At 35.9% G+C, this 17,446-nt stretch overlaps 1 protein-coding gene across 1 annotated transcript in view; it reads left to right on the plus strand.

Moving 5' to 3' along the window:
* LOC136025843 (mRNA export factor GLE1-like) overlaps positions 1–17,446 on the plus strand; it is a gene marked incomplete in the record, with an annotated part of 63,858 nt that overhangs the window by 1,078 nt on the left and 45,334 nt on the right. Inside the window, 2 exon segments of the mRNA XM_065701859.1 lie at positions 5,310–5,455; positions 10,874–11,067. Of these exon segments, the coding sequence (XP_065557931.1) occupies positions 5,310–5,455; positions 10,874–11,067 (340 nt within the window).

The following is a 17,446-nucleotide window of genomic DNA, read 5'->3' on the forward strand; positions in this document are numbered from 1 at the left end:
GCTATTTTTCTAAGCTTGATAGGACAAACAGCCTCCATCCTGCTATGTGTTAGTAGAAATATTTGAATCTATTCTTTGTAGTATATATTTCTTTGTGAATGTGTTCTTCATTTTGTTTTTTGTTTTTTTTGTTTTTTTGTCAACTCATCTATTCCATATTGAACCCTTGTGTGTTTTTTTGGGCAATAAAGATCTTGATTGATTGATAAATATCGAATATCATTTTAACTGAATGAAAAGATGCGGAGAAGGAGAGGGGTCAGTTCTGAGGTGAAACCATTAAGGTAAAATTCTAGTTTAGTGACTTTTTGCTATCTCGGAAAGAGGTTAAGTTAGGAAAATGAAACTTTCAGGGATGGGTCTACAGGCTAAAGTATGTTCCGGGAAGGTATTTTGAAGTACCTACCTCCACTCCCTCTCCCTCTGGAGGGTCCTGACCTTTGATGACCTTTAAAAATATGTGTGTTATAAAAGTGAAACCTTGCAAAATAGATCTTCTGCTTGAATGAATACAACAAAATTGTTTTCAGCACCACAACTTTGCTCAATCCCAATTTATAATGTTTTGAAGATATGCAAATACATTTCCTAAATTTTGAACAAAAAACATTGATATGGCTCAGAATTCTACTCAAATAAAAGGAATTTTATTTTGAGAACTATAGGCAGAGAAAAAGCAACTGGTAACTGAAAATTAAGGTAAAATGTTGTTTTGTCAAGATTTCAATAGGTATAGACCTGTCATGTAGGCGAATTTCAGAGCCCTCTAGAGGGAGAAGGAGTGGAGGTGGGTACTTCAAAGTACTTCAAAATACCTTCCCGGGACATACTTTAGCCTTTAGACCCATCCCTGAAAGTTTCATTTTCCTAACCTAACCCCTTTCTGAGATAGCCAAAAGTCACTAAACTAGAATTTTACCTGAAGGGTAAAAACCTGAAATTTGCTTACATGACAGGTAATTGAAATTTTGACAAAACAACATTTTACCACAACAACATTTTTAATTTTCAGTTACAACAGTTACATCAGTTACATAAACAACAACATTTATAATTTTCAGTCACCAGTTGCTTTTTCTCTGCCTTTAGTTCTTAAAAAGCAATTCCTGTTATTTGAATAGAATTCTGAGCCATATCAATGTTTTTTTTCAAAGTTTAGGAAATGTGTTTGCATATCTTCATATCTATGTTATTAGAGCATAAAATGAGGCTTTTTTTTATTATTATTGGGGCACCGCGGGAACTCGTTATGTTCTTACTAGCACTTTAAAAATGAAATAATTTAAAATTAAAGGGGAAAGATTTAAAAAAAATGTAGCCTCCAAGCTCCCATAGCAAGAAGTGTAAGTTTTATGTATATTCTTTCCAAGATGTTTGTAGGCTCCTTTATAAGTTCCTTAGTCCTCTCTGATTTTCTTTTCTCTATTTTGACTTCCAAATTTGTTTAATTTCTTTAATCTTCCTTTAGCTCCTTCTGACTTTCTTAGTCGCTTCTGACTTTCTTTATTCTATTTAGACATCCTTTTGTCCTTTCTGACCCCTCCCCAAACTTTTTGGTTCCTATGAGCTTCCTGTTTTGTTCCTTCTAACTTCATTATCCCTCTCGACATCCTTTATTCCCTTCCAACTTTTTTAATTGGTTTGAACTTCTTATAGGACCATTCAATTTTCTTTAATCCCTTTTGACTTTATTTACTTCATTTGGACTTCCTCTTGCTTTGTTTGATCCCTTTAACCTTCCTTTCGTTTCTTCTGACTACTTTAGTCCTTTCCAACTTCCTTAGTCTTTTCTGACTTTATTCACTCCTTTTGGACTTCCTTCTTCACCCTCTCAACTTTGTTTGGTCCCCATGACCTTTCATTCGTGCCTTCCGACATCACTAGTCCCTTTTAGTCACTTTTAGCCTCTTCCAATTTCTTCAGTCATTTTCACTTTTTTTAAGGCCTTCCGGCTTCCCTAACAAGAATTGCCAAAAATTTAATATTTAAGGGGTAGTCATCAAGCCCACAAGACTTCTCCAAAACTAAAAAATTTTCTTTTATATCACTTGTAATTTTGCGATTACATAAAACAACATGGTAATATCCCTCCCTCTCACTTGCATAATTACAATTAAATAAGAATAAAAGAAAAATAAGAATCTCATATGACATGAAAAAAAATAGATTGAGGGGATTTTTTGGATGAAGCAAATATAGCAAACGATTCCAGCGGAAGAAATATGAAAGGACGTTAAAATGTAAGTGTTTTAGTCTTAAAAAAGCGTAATTTTCTCAGCTTTCATACACTGCATCAGGGTAATTTTTACTGATTTTCGAATAGAGGCAAAAGAAAGCGCCAAGGTCTTAGAAGTGAAATTTAAAAATACAGTTAAAAGAAAGTAATCTCCATTTTGAGTGGGGCGGGGCGATCATGAACAAAAACGTGAATTCGCTAAAGTTTAGCATTTTGGGGGTAGTCACCAAGTCCGCAAGCGACCATAACTTTTTCTAGCGACCATAATTTTTGTGATTTCATAAACGCAGGGTGGTAACATCCCCTCTCGTATAATTACAGTCAAATTAAGATAAAATAAATCTAAAAATTCTTGCTAGTTCATAAACGATATTGGAGATTGTGTGGCCCCCCCATATGACCTTTTTGTGCGGTAAAATAAAAACTTATTTCTGAACAACATCAAACATAATGTCTTACGTCATTCTTACGGGGGGGGGGGAACAAAAAATGTTTCACTGAACCTGTCACCTGAGTCATTTGCATATGTGGAAATGACCTATGGCCTATGACCTATGGGCCATAAGCACCAAACCTAGGAAATCATGTAGGAACTATTTAGGTGATATTGTCAATACCGTTGGATCTAACCCCTACCTATTACCAATATCCTTGAAAATGATAGAATTTGTAGCATTTTGTCATTTTAAGGGAACTTTTCGTATAGCTGTGATCTTGTTCGGACCACTCCTCACTACCATCTTAGTCATTCTGAGAAAACAATATTTGTCAGCCCTGTTTTAGGTGTCAAAATTTCTATACAGCCAAACTAAAAAATATTTTGTCTTCATTGAGGTGTACTTGGACCTTTCTGTATACCCTGTAAGTTACATGCCTATCAGGGACGTAGCAAATTTTGGCTGCATTTCTGGACGTCACAAATTGACGCAAATTTTTTTCTGTATAGGGGTCCGCCTAGCCTAGAAGTAAATAATTAAAATTTTCAAGACAATTGGATATGTACAATTTATGTCCCTACACTGGACCATCCAGAATATTTTGTTTCCTGGAATAATCAAAACATTCCGAGTAAAGTAATTCCCCTTCATCTGGACCAAAAAACATATCATGAGCCCTTACCGATTGCAAAATTTTAGGCTCATTTTTAGGAAAAACGAAGTCTTTCAAGCTTGTCCAGGAAGCTGTTGGCCGTTTTTCAGTAAACCCTGGGAGACAAAATGTGTTTTGGCCCTCTTTTACCCTCCCTTGAACATAAAGTTCGAAGTCACCTGGCCCCCCATTTTCCTCAATACTCACTAAAAGCTTCCAATCGATCCTCCAAGCTCTTCCCATGATTTTACATATACCCTATTTTGATAGCCTAGGTACATTTGCTGTCTTTCGATTTTATAATTCTATTTTTGCATAAAAATCCAGATAAATCCTTTTTTCAGCTTATAAGAAAGCCTTAGACGCCTTTTTACTGTTCTGTGCCTCCATTTCTGATTGAATTGTTCCGATTGTCTTTAAATCTATAACTATCATTGCAGTTTCTTTGCAATATAGGGATTTCATCCTCTTGATGGGTTTCAGACTCTTTCTTTTTTTTCTTCATTAATGAACGGTATGAGCCAAATTTACAGAAGTGCACCAAGGGTTTTCAAGCGTCATCAAGGGTCTGATGACTCCTTCCCTCATTGTCTAACGTTTGAGCCTATTAGCAAAAGGGTAATCATGAAGGGCCTTGTTTGAAGCGGTATCACGCAAGGATCGTCAGTAGCCTATGTATTATTAAAGGAACTGAGTGAGCCCTTGGCACCTCCAGCAACTTCACCAATTTTCACGTACCATTTGACAAAATTGTTTATCGACTGACGAATGGAAAAGATAGAAATAACACATTAGCTATATTTGCCAATTGAAAATTGTAAGACGTTGCGCATTTAGTGAAATTGCAAACTTGCAATAACCGTAATTGAAATATGCATAATTGACTAAACAATATATGGATGGACATTTCTTATTATTGCAAGATGGAATTTGTATTGCAAATCACGTAAGTGCGAACCGTAAACCCGATTGTACCCTGAATTAAAGTGCTATATGATAAAACATTAATTAAAGCGAAATTGTCCTGATCGCACAACCGTCTGGGTTATTCCATGGTCCTTTGGTACCAAGTAAAGGCTAGGAAAAAAGTCCCTTTCTACAAAAGAAGCTGTTTTTTTATTATTTCAAAAATGTTTATCCTTGGGGAAGTTTTTCGTTTGATTTTCATCAACATTGACAAAATATTTGATAAAGTCACTGAATGATGAATTGAAATTGAATTGAAGTTAGTATACAGAAAGTGAAGTTTTCAGTCAAAACCTGGGAAAAGAGAAGTAACGCATTAGCTAAATTTTCCAATCGACAAATTGGGAAAGAGGTTGTGCATAATTTTAAGAAATTCTTCATTTAGGGAAACCGCAAATTTGCAATAACTGAATTTGCAATCTGCAGAATTAGCAAAAATAACATACGCATAAATGGTAATTTTTGCAAATAGTTCTGCAAATCACGTAAGTGCATATCGTAAATTCGTTAGTATCTGGAATCAGGGGTATCAGATCCCTGATTTAAGATAAAGCAGCCACAAAGGACGAAAATCCTTTTAGAGAAAATATACCGTTTTTTAATACCATTCGCTTTGAAAAGTGTGATAATTTAAGGAGTTCAGTGCGCAACTAATTCTAAAAGACATAAAATTGGCACTATTTACCCTGTCTTACAAAACCATCCTGAAAAATGCTTAATGCCCCGAGTCCCATGAGAAGTCCAAATCTTATGTTGTAAAGTGTAAAAAGTGGCGTAGTTAGGGGGAAGGGCAAGGGGACGTTCGTCCCTGGGTGCAGTTGCTATGGGAGGGGGGTAAACTGAGCTTTTTTGTTTACTTATATTGTGGTAGTGATGGTAGGGAAGGTGACAAAAGACCGACATTGTCCCCAGGCGCTGAAAGCCTAGCTACGCCTCTGAGTGCAAATATGTTTAAAAAAAGGACTTTTATGTTGTTGTGATTTTAAAACTTTTCTTTCCTTATTTCTTTTTTGCCCAGGGACAAAAAGAACGAATGAACTTGGAAGTCGAGGCAGTTGCCGAACACCAGGAAGAAGAGGGAAAATATGAGCTCTTTATTGAAAAGATGCTGGAAAACTTAAAGGATTTTATTCATTCGTCAGCCAAGATTGTAAAGGAATTACGGTAAACTTGAATAATTCTAATATTTGAACTAGCTTGTTGATAACTACTATTTTGCTTACTATTTTAGAACAAGTATTATCATTTAGTGTTAAGAATTCTAATTATGAAAAAGAATCAAAACGAAGGACGTTTTAAGGTGTAGAAAAAAATAACTGTTTTGAGGACTATGGGCTGTTTGAGGGTTTGTGCTATCTAAAAAAGGCTTTTCAATATAGAAATGTAGGACATTTTTGTGGATGGGGGGAGGGGATTGAATATTAATTGATTTGGGAAATGAAAAAGTGTATTCTTTGGCGTTGAAAAATAGGACTTCGTGTGGTTTGTGGTTGAGTGGACATATTATTATTTTTGGGGTCCAAACAGGAAGAAAGGTTGCCTTTCATCGCTGAGAATAGAAGTCTTTGGTTGGCTTTGGGAAACTGTTTAATTTTTTACACACAATAGAGATGAGTATCAAGCGTGGATGCCTATAGTCTGAATTTTAGGGAGAAATCTCCGCGCATCTGAAATTCACAAATTTCATTATGGAATATAATTTTACATATCTGAAAATAAAGCTTCATTTCAGAAAATGGACGCTGCAAATCGAATTAAGCTGCATTAAACCGAAATCTGCAAATAAAGCTAAATTTCAGAAGCCGAATGCTGCCACATACGACTGAGATTAAGGATGTCATCCGCGTAAAAACTCTAACGAAACATCGATAAATTTCAATATCAAAGAAGAAAGGCATTGGTTATAAGATTTCAGGACATAGTTGTTGAAAAAATAAGGCGAGGATTCTCATTAAACTCTTTGTTTTTTAATCATCTGAAGCCGTCCTGGCCGGGTGAGTTGGTGCGCTGGATTCGGGATCCCTTGTCTGAGAGGACGCGGGTTCGAATCCCGGTGTACCCAATTCATCAGTTTGGGACGGGGGTCAGTGGCGTGACTCTGTTAGCTCAGCCAGAGTCGACCCTGCTTTAAATGGATTCCTGGAGGAATCTGGGGAAGATAAACAGGAAGGGTGTGCGAAAGCACAGGATGGCTGGCCCCCAACCCCCCATTGCACTTCCTGGCTGAAGGGCCAAGAAGCGGAGATCAGCACCGCCGGCAAGGACTGTAAAGTCTAATGCCGTATACTTTACCTCTTTTACCCTTTTTTTATCTGAAATCGTCACTTTCATACCTTTAGCCTTAGTATTACTAGTATCACAGCAGTAGTAGTAATAGTCAGAGTAGTAGTAGCAGTAATAGTTGTTGTTGTATTAGTAATAGTAGTAGTATCCATATTAGCAGTAGCATTAATAGCAGTAATAATATGCATATATTACCTTTTTGTCGGGTTCACACCCCCAACTACCCTTTTTTTGGACACAAATGGTGAAACATACACCCTTTCCCGATAAAAAATACTATAAGTAAACCATTATCTTTTTGTCAGCTGTACATCCCTAACGTCATGCTCTGGAAGTTTTAGTTTGATGCTCTAACGTGTTCCCAATATATTGCTGATACGCCCTTTTGACAATCTGTATGGGTATGGTGTGATGAGATTATTTTCAACTTTCCCCTCAACATTTCCTGAAATTTTCCACAAAATTAACCGTGTCGTTAACTTCATTATCTTCTTTTTGCCGTTAGATTCCTATTCCCAAAAGCTACTCTGCAACCACCAGGAATCTGTGGCCGAGAGGAGACCGAAAAACACCGTGCGTCGGACCTACCCGAGCCTGAAAATCCGCTAAAATGGGTTAAGGGATGGATAATGAGGCAAAACCATAGCATTGTACAGCTGGGCCAACAGACGATGGTCAAACTTCCTCTTATTTGCCACTATGCAGCTATAAGTAAAAGAAGACCGTTTTTAAAAATGCGAAAACTGTAAGGTTAGATTCCTGGCCACTTTACATCGTATAAACAAACACAAGACCTTATATATAAACATGATATCTTTCCCCTGTATTTCCTCTGACACCTAGTAGTATTTCAATTAAATGATTTTTCACTGATTATTCTCAATTATTTTCTGAATCTGAAAACTGTCTCTTTTCTGCAGGACAAAAAGACAAATGGTAAAAAGATAAAAAAGGATATTTAAAACAAGGTACAAATATTTGCTGGAATCAATAATAAATAGGCTTAGAGGTAAGAGCTGAACAATTTTGCTGATCCTAAGGAAAAAATCTCTTCAGACTAGGACTTACCCGTTGAAGAACAAGGGAACATAATTCAGGAAAAGATAATAAAGATCAAGTGCCGCGTTTTTACAGAATGGTGCCCTGTTTTATCTCAGAATCCGAAAACCATTTTTATTTGTAGGTTTTGCAAATTAATTGTCTTTTGAAAAAGACAATTACGATAAAAAATATAAGTTAGCTTGCAAAACCAGTAGCGTTATTGACCTGACTAATTATAAAAATTACAAAAACGTATATACCAAACTCATCCGGGAAGCAAAGAAAAATTATTATTATTCAAAAATCTCTCACTGCAAAGGGAACTTGCAAAATATTTGGTCTACAATAAATGAAATCCTTTCAAAAAAAAAGGAATTCAAGATCTGTTCCAATTACCCTTAGGGACATCAGTGGCAGATTAATTGACCCAATTTTAGTACCGGATGCTTTTAATAATTATTTCACTAATATTCCAAATGCTAACTCCTGTTCCTTCTCACAGTCAGTACACCCTATCAAGAATCCCAGATCCATGTTTTTCTCTCCAACTGATCGCAAAGAGGTGCTTCAAGTTATCGAATCTCTCTCTAATAGTAGTACACCTGACTTCTTTGGTATAAGTAATAAGCTTCTTAGGACCGTATCTTCCTATATTTGTGAACCCATTGTGCACATAGCAAACCTGTATATGACCAATGGAGTCTTCCCAGAAATATTTAAATCAGCAATTGTTATTCCGATTCATAAAAGAAGCGATCCGTCTGAGATAAGCAATTATCGTCCAATCTCACTTCTCCCAGTTATATCTAAGGTGCTCGAGAGAATTATATTCCGACGTCTTTCTCCCTTTGTATTTGGGAATCATTCATCAGATTCGTTGATTTCTCCTCATCAATATGGCTTCCGTGCCAAATTTTCAACGGCTCATCCACTAATAGACGCCACACAGTTTATACGTTCCCAACTTGACCTTAAAAATACTGTATTGGGCTTATTTCTGGATTTTTCAAAGGCCTTTGACATGGTTGATCACAGTGTTTTATTAAGTAAACTCAATAACCTAGGGATTCGCGGAGTTCCTTTCTCATGGTTCGGCTCTTATCTCTCTGGTAGAGTACAGAGTGTGAGACTGGGCGGGGTGACTTCACATCCCCTACCTGTCCGGAGGGTCGTCCCACAGGGCTCTGTTCTTGGTCCAATACCTTTTCTCCTTTATATTAATGATTTGATTATAGACCTGGACCCATCAGTGCACCCAGTACTTTTTGCTGACGATAGCAACTTTTTCATCACCGGTCCTAATTTACCATCCGTCGTCACCTCTACTCAAACCCTTCTGAATAGAGTACAGGAGTGGTGTCTCGTTAACTGTATGACCATTAACAGCAAGAAAAGTCAGGTGGTATTATTTCGAACCCCTTACAAAAAAAATGGAGTTCAGCCAGCACTTGGCCTAAAATATTCTACCAATCTCCTCCCGCAGGTCGAAGTTGCCAAGTTTCTTGGTGTCCACATAGACTCCTGCCTATTATTTGCAACACATGTGTCCTATATCAGAGCCATAATTTTACGACAGGTAAGTATAATTAATCGTGTGAATTATTTTCTTCCTCCCGATATCCTTGTCACCCTTTATTATTCTTTTATTTACCCATATATCTCATACTGCGGATCTGTATGGGGCAATACTTATCCTTCAGTTACCAATAAATTAAAATCTGCTCAAAACCGTGCCGTCAAAGCAGTTTTTCGGTTGCCACGACTATATCCCACCAAGGACTTGTACTCTGATTTTGGTATTATCCCTTTTGAACAAATCATCAAAAAATTAAATCTATCCCTTGCATACTCCGCTTACCATAAAAATCTTCCTCCCCACTTATTATCTTATTTTAATAGTAATAATTCTGAAGGTCACTGTCTCCGTTCATCCAACAGTTCCTTCATTGTCCCCAGGTGTACTTCTAGTTCCGCCCAGCGATCCCCAATTTATAAATTTATAATTCAATGGAATTTAATACCCTCCAGTGTCGAGTTATCCACAAGTTTTCGGACGCTATATAACAATGTACTAAAACCTTGATATTATATTTCTCTAAATGTTTGTTCAATTTGCTTTAATTACCCTTGTTTTCTCTTTTCTTTTTTTTTCTCTCTCTTTTTCATTTTCAATTTTTTGTTGTTTTGGTCCTTAACAAGTTCGCTTCTAGGATCTTTATTATTGTTGTTGTCATGTGTTTTCTTTTCTTTTCTTTTTGAATAAATTGAATTGAAAAAATTGAATAAAAAACTTATGTACTGGTCAGGAGAGAAATTTGATGAATTTCCTTAGGATAAGTTCAAACCTTCGTAAACTTTGTGCTGCACTTTAGGGGCTAAGGTTTTCAGGATACTCATAAATAAACCCATTTTATTTGCAGTTTATGTGCCGAGGGTCACAATTTTCGCTGCCTATGTGCTACAATTCTTTGGGCCACAATTCAGCGCTTATTGACCAAGCATCAAAAAGTAGGATTTTAGATTATGCAGCTTATTATATAAGAATCTTTAAGTAATGAACTAAATGATAATGAACTAAAAAAAAAAAAAAAAAAAAAAATACCGGTTAAGAGGGGAATTTGATGAATTTTCTTAGAACGGATTGAAACTCTCATAAAGTGCGTTTTAGGAGCTCTAATTTACAAAATAATCGTAAATTAACCCAATTTTTTTGCAGATTATATCCCGAGAGCGGTTCCCTGCCAACTGAACCCTCGTTTAGCTGAACTCCGTGCAGCTGAACCAATTTAGCTGAGCCATCGCGCAACTTAACCCATGTTTGACTGAACCCCTGTTTAAGCCAATCCCCTAGCAACCCAACCACTGTTTAATATAATCCCATTAAATTCAACCCCCCATTCAACTCAACCGCTGTTAAATTGAGCCGTCGTTTAACTCAACCATTGTGTACCTCAATCCTTGTTAAACTGAACCCTCATGCAGTTCAATCCTCACTTAACTCAACTACCATGCAACCAAACCCTGTGTGACTCATCCTCCATTCAGCTTAACCCTCCTTAAATCAACAATATATCTTTAAGTGTAATTCAGCCCTTTTGTCGGAAGTGATAAAAGTTTACTCGAATGAAATCACTAATCGATTCTTATGTAAGTGTATGCCACTTTGGTGCAAAGCTACTCCTCCCCCCAACGGATTACCCTCTAAAGGTTAGAGGCGTATAATTTTTTTGATAACTCTTTATCAAATCTTTTTTGTAGGTTGTGCCCCTGGGGCATGTTCTTTGGGCCACAGCTGAGCCACTTTTTAATCAAATATAATGAAATGAGATATCAAATGGTGCAGCTTATGATAAGAGTCGCCAAGTCTGATTTTGAAGAGGATGAAATGAACAAAGCAGTTCGCATTGTCGATAGCTTGGAAAATCTTGTTCCAGAGCTAGTTCAAGCTATTGGTAATATATTTCTTTTGTAATTAAAAGTAGGTAAACAACTAAAGTCCAAACTAAATAAAAAAATTGAAATAATTGCAATTTCATGTCGCCCCAACCAATTACCAAAATGCTGCTAAATACCGCTCCTTTCCACATTCAAAACTTCTCTTTTGGCTCGCTTCCAAGAAATTTTTAGATGCTTTAGGTTGCTCTAATAGACTAATGCTAGTATAACCTGAAATGGTTTCTGAGCATGTTGAGCAATCATCCTAGCCAAATAAGATGTTTTACCACCTCGTTTATGAAAAGTAGCATATGTTACTTAATCAACCCTCCAAGACCAGCTAAACCCTCAAAACTATTTGACCGTTATATAGTCTCATCCGCGACATAATCGAAGTTGGGATGCGACTTTCTTACATCCACAAAAGTTATATTACCCAACTAATATGGTCCAAACCATTGTAGCTGCTCTATACCATAACACACTTAATGGGTGAGATTGAACCACTTTGGTGGTAAGTGTTGGTTTTTCCCATCTACTCACCCAAAAATCCTGAAGCCACTTGTCATTTTCTGTAACCACATCTGAGACAAATGACCCGTTTTCAGGCATCTGGTTTGAAGCGTGCTTTAAGCGAATTGAACTGAAATCGTGTTCATGTTCTCCCACACAATCCAGCGATACTTCAAAGTGTTTTTGTCTACATGCTCTACGTCTACATCTTTTCATCTACAACAATCGTTTTCTGGTTCTCCATGCTCGATCCAGCGATACTTCAAAGCATTTTATCTAATGGTTCTGCGTCAACATCTAAACAACTCGTTTTCAGATTCTTCGTGCTCAATGCAGCGATACTTAAAAGTGTTTTCGTCTACAGGCTCTACATCTACAACAATCGTTTTCAGGTTCTCAAAGCTCAATTCAATGATAATTCAAAACATTTTCCTCTAAGGGCCCTATATCTATATCTTTTCATCTACATCTACCAAAAATAGTCTTCAGGTTCTCTGTGCTCAATCCAACGATACTTCAAATCGTTTTAATCTAAAGCCTCTATATCTAAATTTCATGTACATCTGCAAAAATAGTTTTCAAGTTCTCCGTGCTCAATCCAGCAATACTTCAAAGGAGTTTTATCTACAGTTTCCGAGTATGTTTAACGCAGGATTTTCAAAATCAGAACACACAAGGATCGCGTGATTGACGGGATCTGAAAGACCTGAACACGGGTATTTGAAACGGTAATTTGCTCAACCCGTGTCCTAATCTGTGTTGTATGCAGGGTGGTATGAAAACAAGGCGCAAATTTAAGGTAATGCCTGACTTTCTTGTATCGTTGAAAAATTTCCTTCAACTGGGACCTGCCCGGACTGTCCACTTCCGCTTCCGCATCTTCAGCAGTTTTTTCTTTCCAATATTCTTAATTCCTGCTTTAATGCCTTCTCTATTCCTCTCACTTCCTTCTTATTCTTGTAGGATCTACTATCCCAAAGCCTCTGACATGAGACGCTTCTCTTTTCCTTCTCTTTTTGGCTAATATTCCTAAATTCTTTTCTAACTATCCTATCTGAAAGATTCTCTGCTACTTTGCAAACTATATCTTGAAATCATTTTTTCCAGCGCTCTTATTTATCCTCAGTCGATCTCGCCCATCTTCTATTTATGGCTACAGTAAATAGAGTTAGCCCTCTTACCTTCTTGTGAGTAGCATGTTAACTTTTGGGCCATGTGAGTAGCCTGTTAATGTTTGGGTTATTGTTAGCCCTCTTACCCTCTTGTAAGTAGCCTGTTAACTTTTGGGCCATGTGAGTAGCCTGTGAACGATTGGGCTATTGTTAGCCCTGTTACCCTCTTGTGAGTAGCCCGTTAACTTTTGAGCCAAGTGAGTAGCCTGCTAACGTTTGGGCTATTGTTATCCATCTTACCCTCTTATGAGTATCCTATTAACTTTTAGGCCATGTGAGTAGTCTGTTAACGTTTGGGCTATTGTTATCCCTCTTACTCTCTTGTGAGTAGCCTGTTAACTTTTGAGCCAAGTGAGTAGCCTGTTAACGTTTTGGCTATAGTTAGCCATCTTACCCTCTTGTGAGTATCCTGTTATCTTTTGGACCATTTTGTCACCAAATACTCATTTGCTTATAATTAGATTTTAGATTTAGATATTGTTGTTGTCTACCATCGTTGCTGTTTTTCCCTTTACCTTGAAGTGCAGAATATTTTCACTATCCCTATACCTTTTCCTTATACATTCCTGATGTTTTTCCCTGCACTTTTCCCCTATATTGCTGCTATTCCTTTCCTATACCAAATAGGTGTAAATTAGGATGTCACTTATCCCTGTTTTTCTCAACTCGGACATTTAAGTACCGTGATAAAAATACTATATTTTCACTTAGTATTATTTATTATTCGATCCTGCAGTAGTGTGTAAAATTCATTAATGCCTCCGTCCGTCGGCTCCTTACGGATTTATAGGAATTATATGGGATGATACCTTGTACTGCTTAGTTGTAAATGGTATAACTAGAATTCTGTTATTCTATTATAGTCGTTAAATTTTTAATCTATTTTATTGTTTTATTGTTTTATCGTTATTCTATGATTTTTATTTTCTTGTTCTTTTATCATTGTTACTATTAGTATTGTTATTCTATTATTCTTTTATTGTTATTATTTTGTTATCATTATTCTATTACTATTATTATACAGTTATTATTATTCTATTGTTGTTTTTATTGTTATTGTTATTCTATTCTGTCGTTATTATCATGATTATTCTGTGCAGTTATTATTCTGCTATCGGTCTAACTAGAATACTAGAATTCTCTTATTAAGCCAGGCTAACCAAAAATTGTTCTTTATGAATACTTTTCTTTGTTTATTTCATTTCTGCATCACTATCACTTAATTTTGTTTCGTTTGCCCTTGAAGATGGTTTTAGGGTTTCCTAACCCTGGATATTTCGAAACTCTCAATTCGCCAAATTCAAAATGTCTAAATTCCTCTGTAAAAATATTAATAGGGCTGTTTATTTTAGTATCGTAGTGTTTCATGTGGTAATTTGGTATTACTTGAATCAACGAGCGTGTTATGGCCTCAAGAAAAGTGGATGGTCTGATCAATGGAGGTTAGAAACCAAAAATTCTTTTTGAGTTTACACAAAAGTCTACATGAGTCTAGGCGAGTGTTTCAAAACCTCAAGAAAAGCAAGCGGTCTAAACATACCAGGACATGACTAAAACCTCTTAAGTCTACAAATATCGAGAATTATTGAGAACGCCACAACCTCGAGAAATGCGAATGTTCCCAAAAGACGAGGACAATGAAAAACGTCTGAGCTCTAATTAACGTGCTAGGCCTCACAAAATTATTGAAAGCTTCGGGGTCTCATAGAAAGCAAACTGTTATACCACAGCAGGACAACAATAGAAACTCTCAAGTCTACGGAAAGTGCTAGGACCTCATGAAGCATGAACTATTGGGAGTGTCTACCTCAGGAAATGCAAACCGTCCTCAACGTGCATGCCGGAAATGTAAAACGAGCTGATGAACTATCGGGACTGTTACTACCTCAGGAAATGCAAACAGTCCTCGGTGTACGAATCATACTGAAATTCTTTTTATTCCTTCCGTAAAGTCAGACTTCGATCCTGAAATATCTAGTCGGATTTTTTAGTCGGGCAAGGTCTGACTAATAAATCCTAAATATAAAAATCTAAATATAGAAATTTCTTCTAAAATTGCCACCAAAATTTAAATTATGTTTAGAAAAACCTAAATATAGAAATTTCTTCTAAAATTGCCGCCAAAATTTGCACTCTCAGCGACCCCAAAGGTCTCATTGAGCACCCAAAGTATCGTGTTTTTCAATTAATTGTGTCTGGCAGGCGTAATTATTTTATAAAAGGCAGGAGATGTCAGTGTTATTGCAACGAAAGATGTTTCAGGACCTCTGGCTCTAAACCTGCTCAATAAAATTTTACACTCTATGATAGATTGAAGCTGCATTAATTAGCTACACAATAACTCTTACAATTACGTACTCTAATTAACAATAACAGTACGTTATTGTCTGGAATGAGATACATGAATAAGTTCGAAGGTCCTTTAGTTTATTCCAAGAATTGCAAAACGTTTTTTTTATATAGGACTGATATATATAGGCCACTTTATGTTCATCGTATGTTTAAATAATTATGTTTAAACAATTATGATTTATGATAGTAACCAGAGCAGGAAAAGTTCAAAATGCTTTTCTTGTCTATACAACGTGTCAAGGTCCTAAAAATTGCAAATGATTTAAAGTACCAGGCATCAAGAAAACCAAGCGGTCCAAACGGAGCAGGACTGGGACCTTCTCTAGTCTACACAAAGGGCTAGGGTCTCAAAAACCACTAGTTACTGGAAGTTTCCAGGCACCAAGAGATTAAAACGTGCCAACCAGAGCAGGAAAGAAAAAACTCCTCAAGTATTCACAACATGTAGGGACGTGTCAGAGCCTCTAGAAAGGCAAATCATTCAACTTGAGCAGGGCAGGGACAAAAAACCTTCTCAAGTCTATTAAAAGTGCTAGGAAATCTCAAAGCAAAGTTTATTGAATGCTTCAGGTCCTTAAGAAAAACAAATAGTCTAACCAGAGCAAAATAGGGGCAAAAACTTCTGCCAAGTCTGCGCAAAATGCTAGAGCCTCACAAAATTTGAAGCGCAAGCAGGACATGGACAAAACTTCTCCGGTCTTTATTAAATCCTTAATTTGGCTTACAACCCGACAGCAAGGGTGCTTGAAGGTGTCCACTTGAATGGTTTTACAAGCCTGGGCTCATCTTAATTTCAGCACTTAGCGATGCACTTCAACATGAGTTTATATCTTATACAAACATTCCCGGTAAATACATTATCTCTGACTCATTATATATGACTCACACTTATACTTACTTACGACACAACTGCCTATCCATGGACTATTCTTTGCGGTAAATTGTGTATGGTTATGCTGTTTGACTCATGTAATTGGACGGATGAGTAGGGTTAAGACCTCGATGAGTAGGGTTAAGGTTAAGGCCATATTAACTACTAAAGTAGGAAAACAGTCTTCCTTTCTCCTTCTGTCTTTCATCTTTTTTATATATGTTATTTATTATATTTTATATATTATTTATTTTTTTTATTGTTTATATTTTTTGTGTTCAGTTTTAAGGTGTGTGTTTGTTTCTGTGCTTGTGCTGTTGCATTTGCTGATGCTTCAAATATTTTATTGGGCATGCAACCTATAATAAGATAAACTGACAAAGAAGACGCTTAACAGCTCATCGGGTATGTTACACTCCGCTAAATATATCCCAATTTTATGTGGGTAGATATGATACCGCTATTTCATATCATGAACATTTAGAGAAAGCACCAAAACGATAAATTATGAGTTATTCAAGTTTAATTGAATGACTAATTATTATCGATCAATCACTTACTTAGTCATTCAAGTTTAATTGAATGACTAATTATTATCGATGAATCACTTACTTTTTCCTGTCCGTATCAGATAGAAAACATATGATCGTAACGAACAAATAAAATTTCAAATAGGGATAAGTCCTTTTATTAGACTGCATAAAACAGATACTGAGAATTTTGGATATTTCGACCACATACATCAGTGACCATCATCAGCAGATTGAAATATAGTTAAATATAGTTCGTTTTGATTTTAATTATTTAGTTTATCTGCTGATTATTCTCACTGTCATTATTACTTTTACAATTCATTATTATAATTTAGACAAACTATATTTAACTACATTTTAATCTGCTGATGTTCACTGATGCATGTGGTCATAGTATCCAGAACTTATCCCTATTTGATCTTTTATTTGTTCGTCATAGAAAGGCAGTGTGATGCTGGAAAAGATACCTAAATTATCGTAAAACTTGGGAACTTTTTGGACACAATGGCCCCAAATTTGGCCCATTTGATTGTAAATGTCGAGATTTAGCAAATGAAAATTGAACCCTAATTTTTCCTTTAGCACTTGTTTTATTATTATTATTATGAACGTATTTTTATTATTATTTGTACTATTAGTTATCTATATTTTACATTATTATTTATAGTTTATATTATTGTTCTTATTTTATGTTACATTATTATTTACGTGTTCGTATTATTATATTTTATAATATTATTTATGATTATTAACTGTTTTCATTATTTTTAATTTGTAACTTAATCTTTTAATTGTAATATGTTTTATATCATTATATAATCTTTTAATTTTGTTATCTAGATTTAACCTTTGATTCAGGTCTGAGAAAGATTACTTTTTGTTTGATACCCCGTAAAAGAAAATACACTATAAAGAAAGAAAAAGAGCAAACGTAAAAAAAAACAAACTTACTTTT

Source organism: Artemia franciscana, chromosome 4 (assembly GCF_032884065.1).
Source record: "Artemia franciscana chromosome 4, ASM3288406v1, whole genome shotgun sequence".
NCBI lineage: Eukaryota > Metazoa > Arthropoda > Branchiopoda > Anostraca > Artemiidae > Artemia > Artemia franciscana.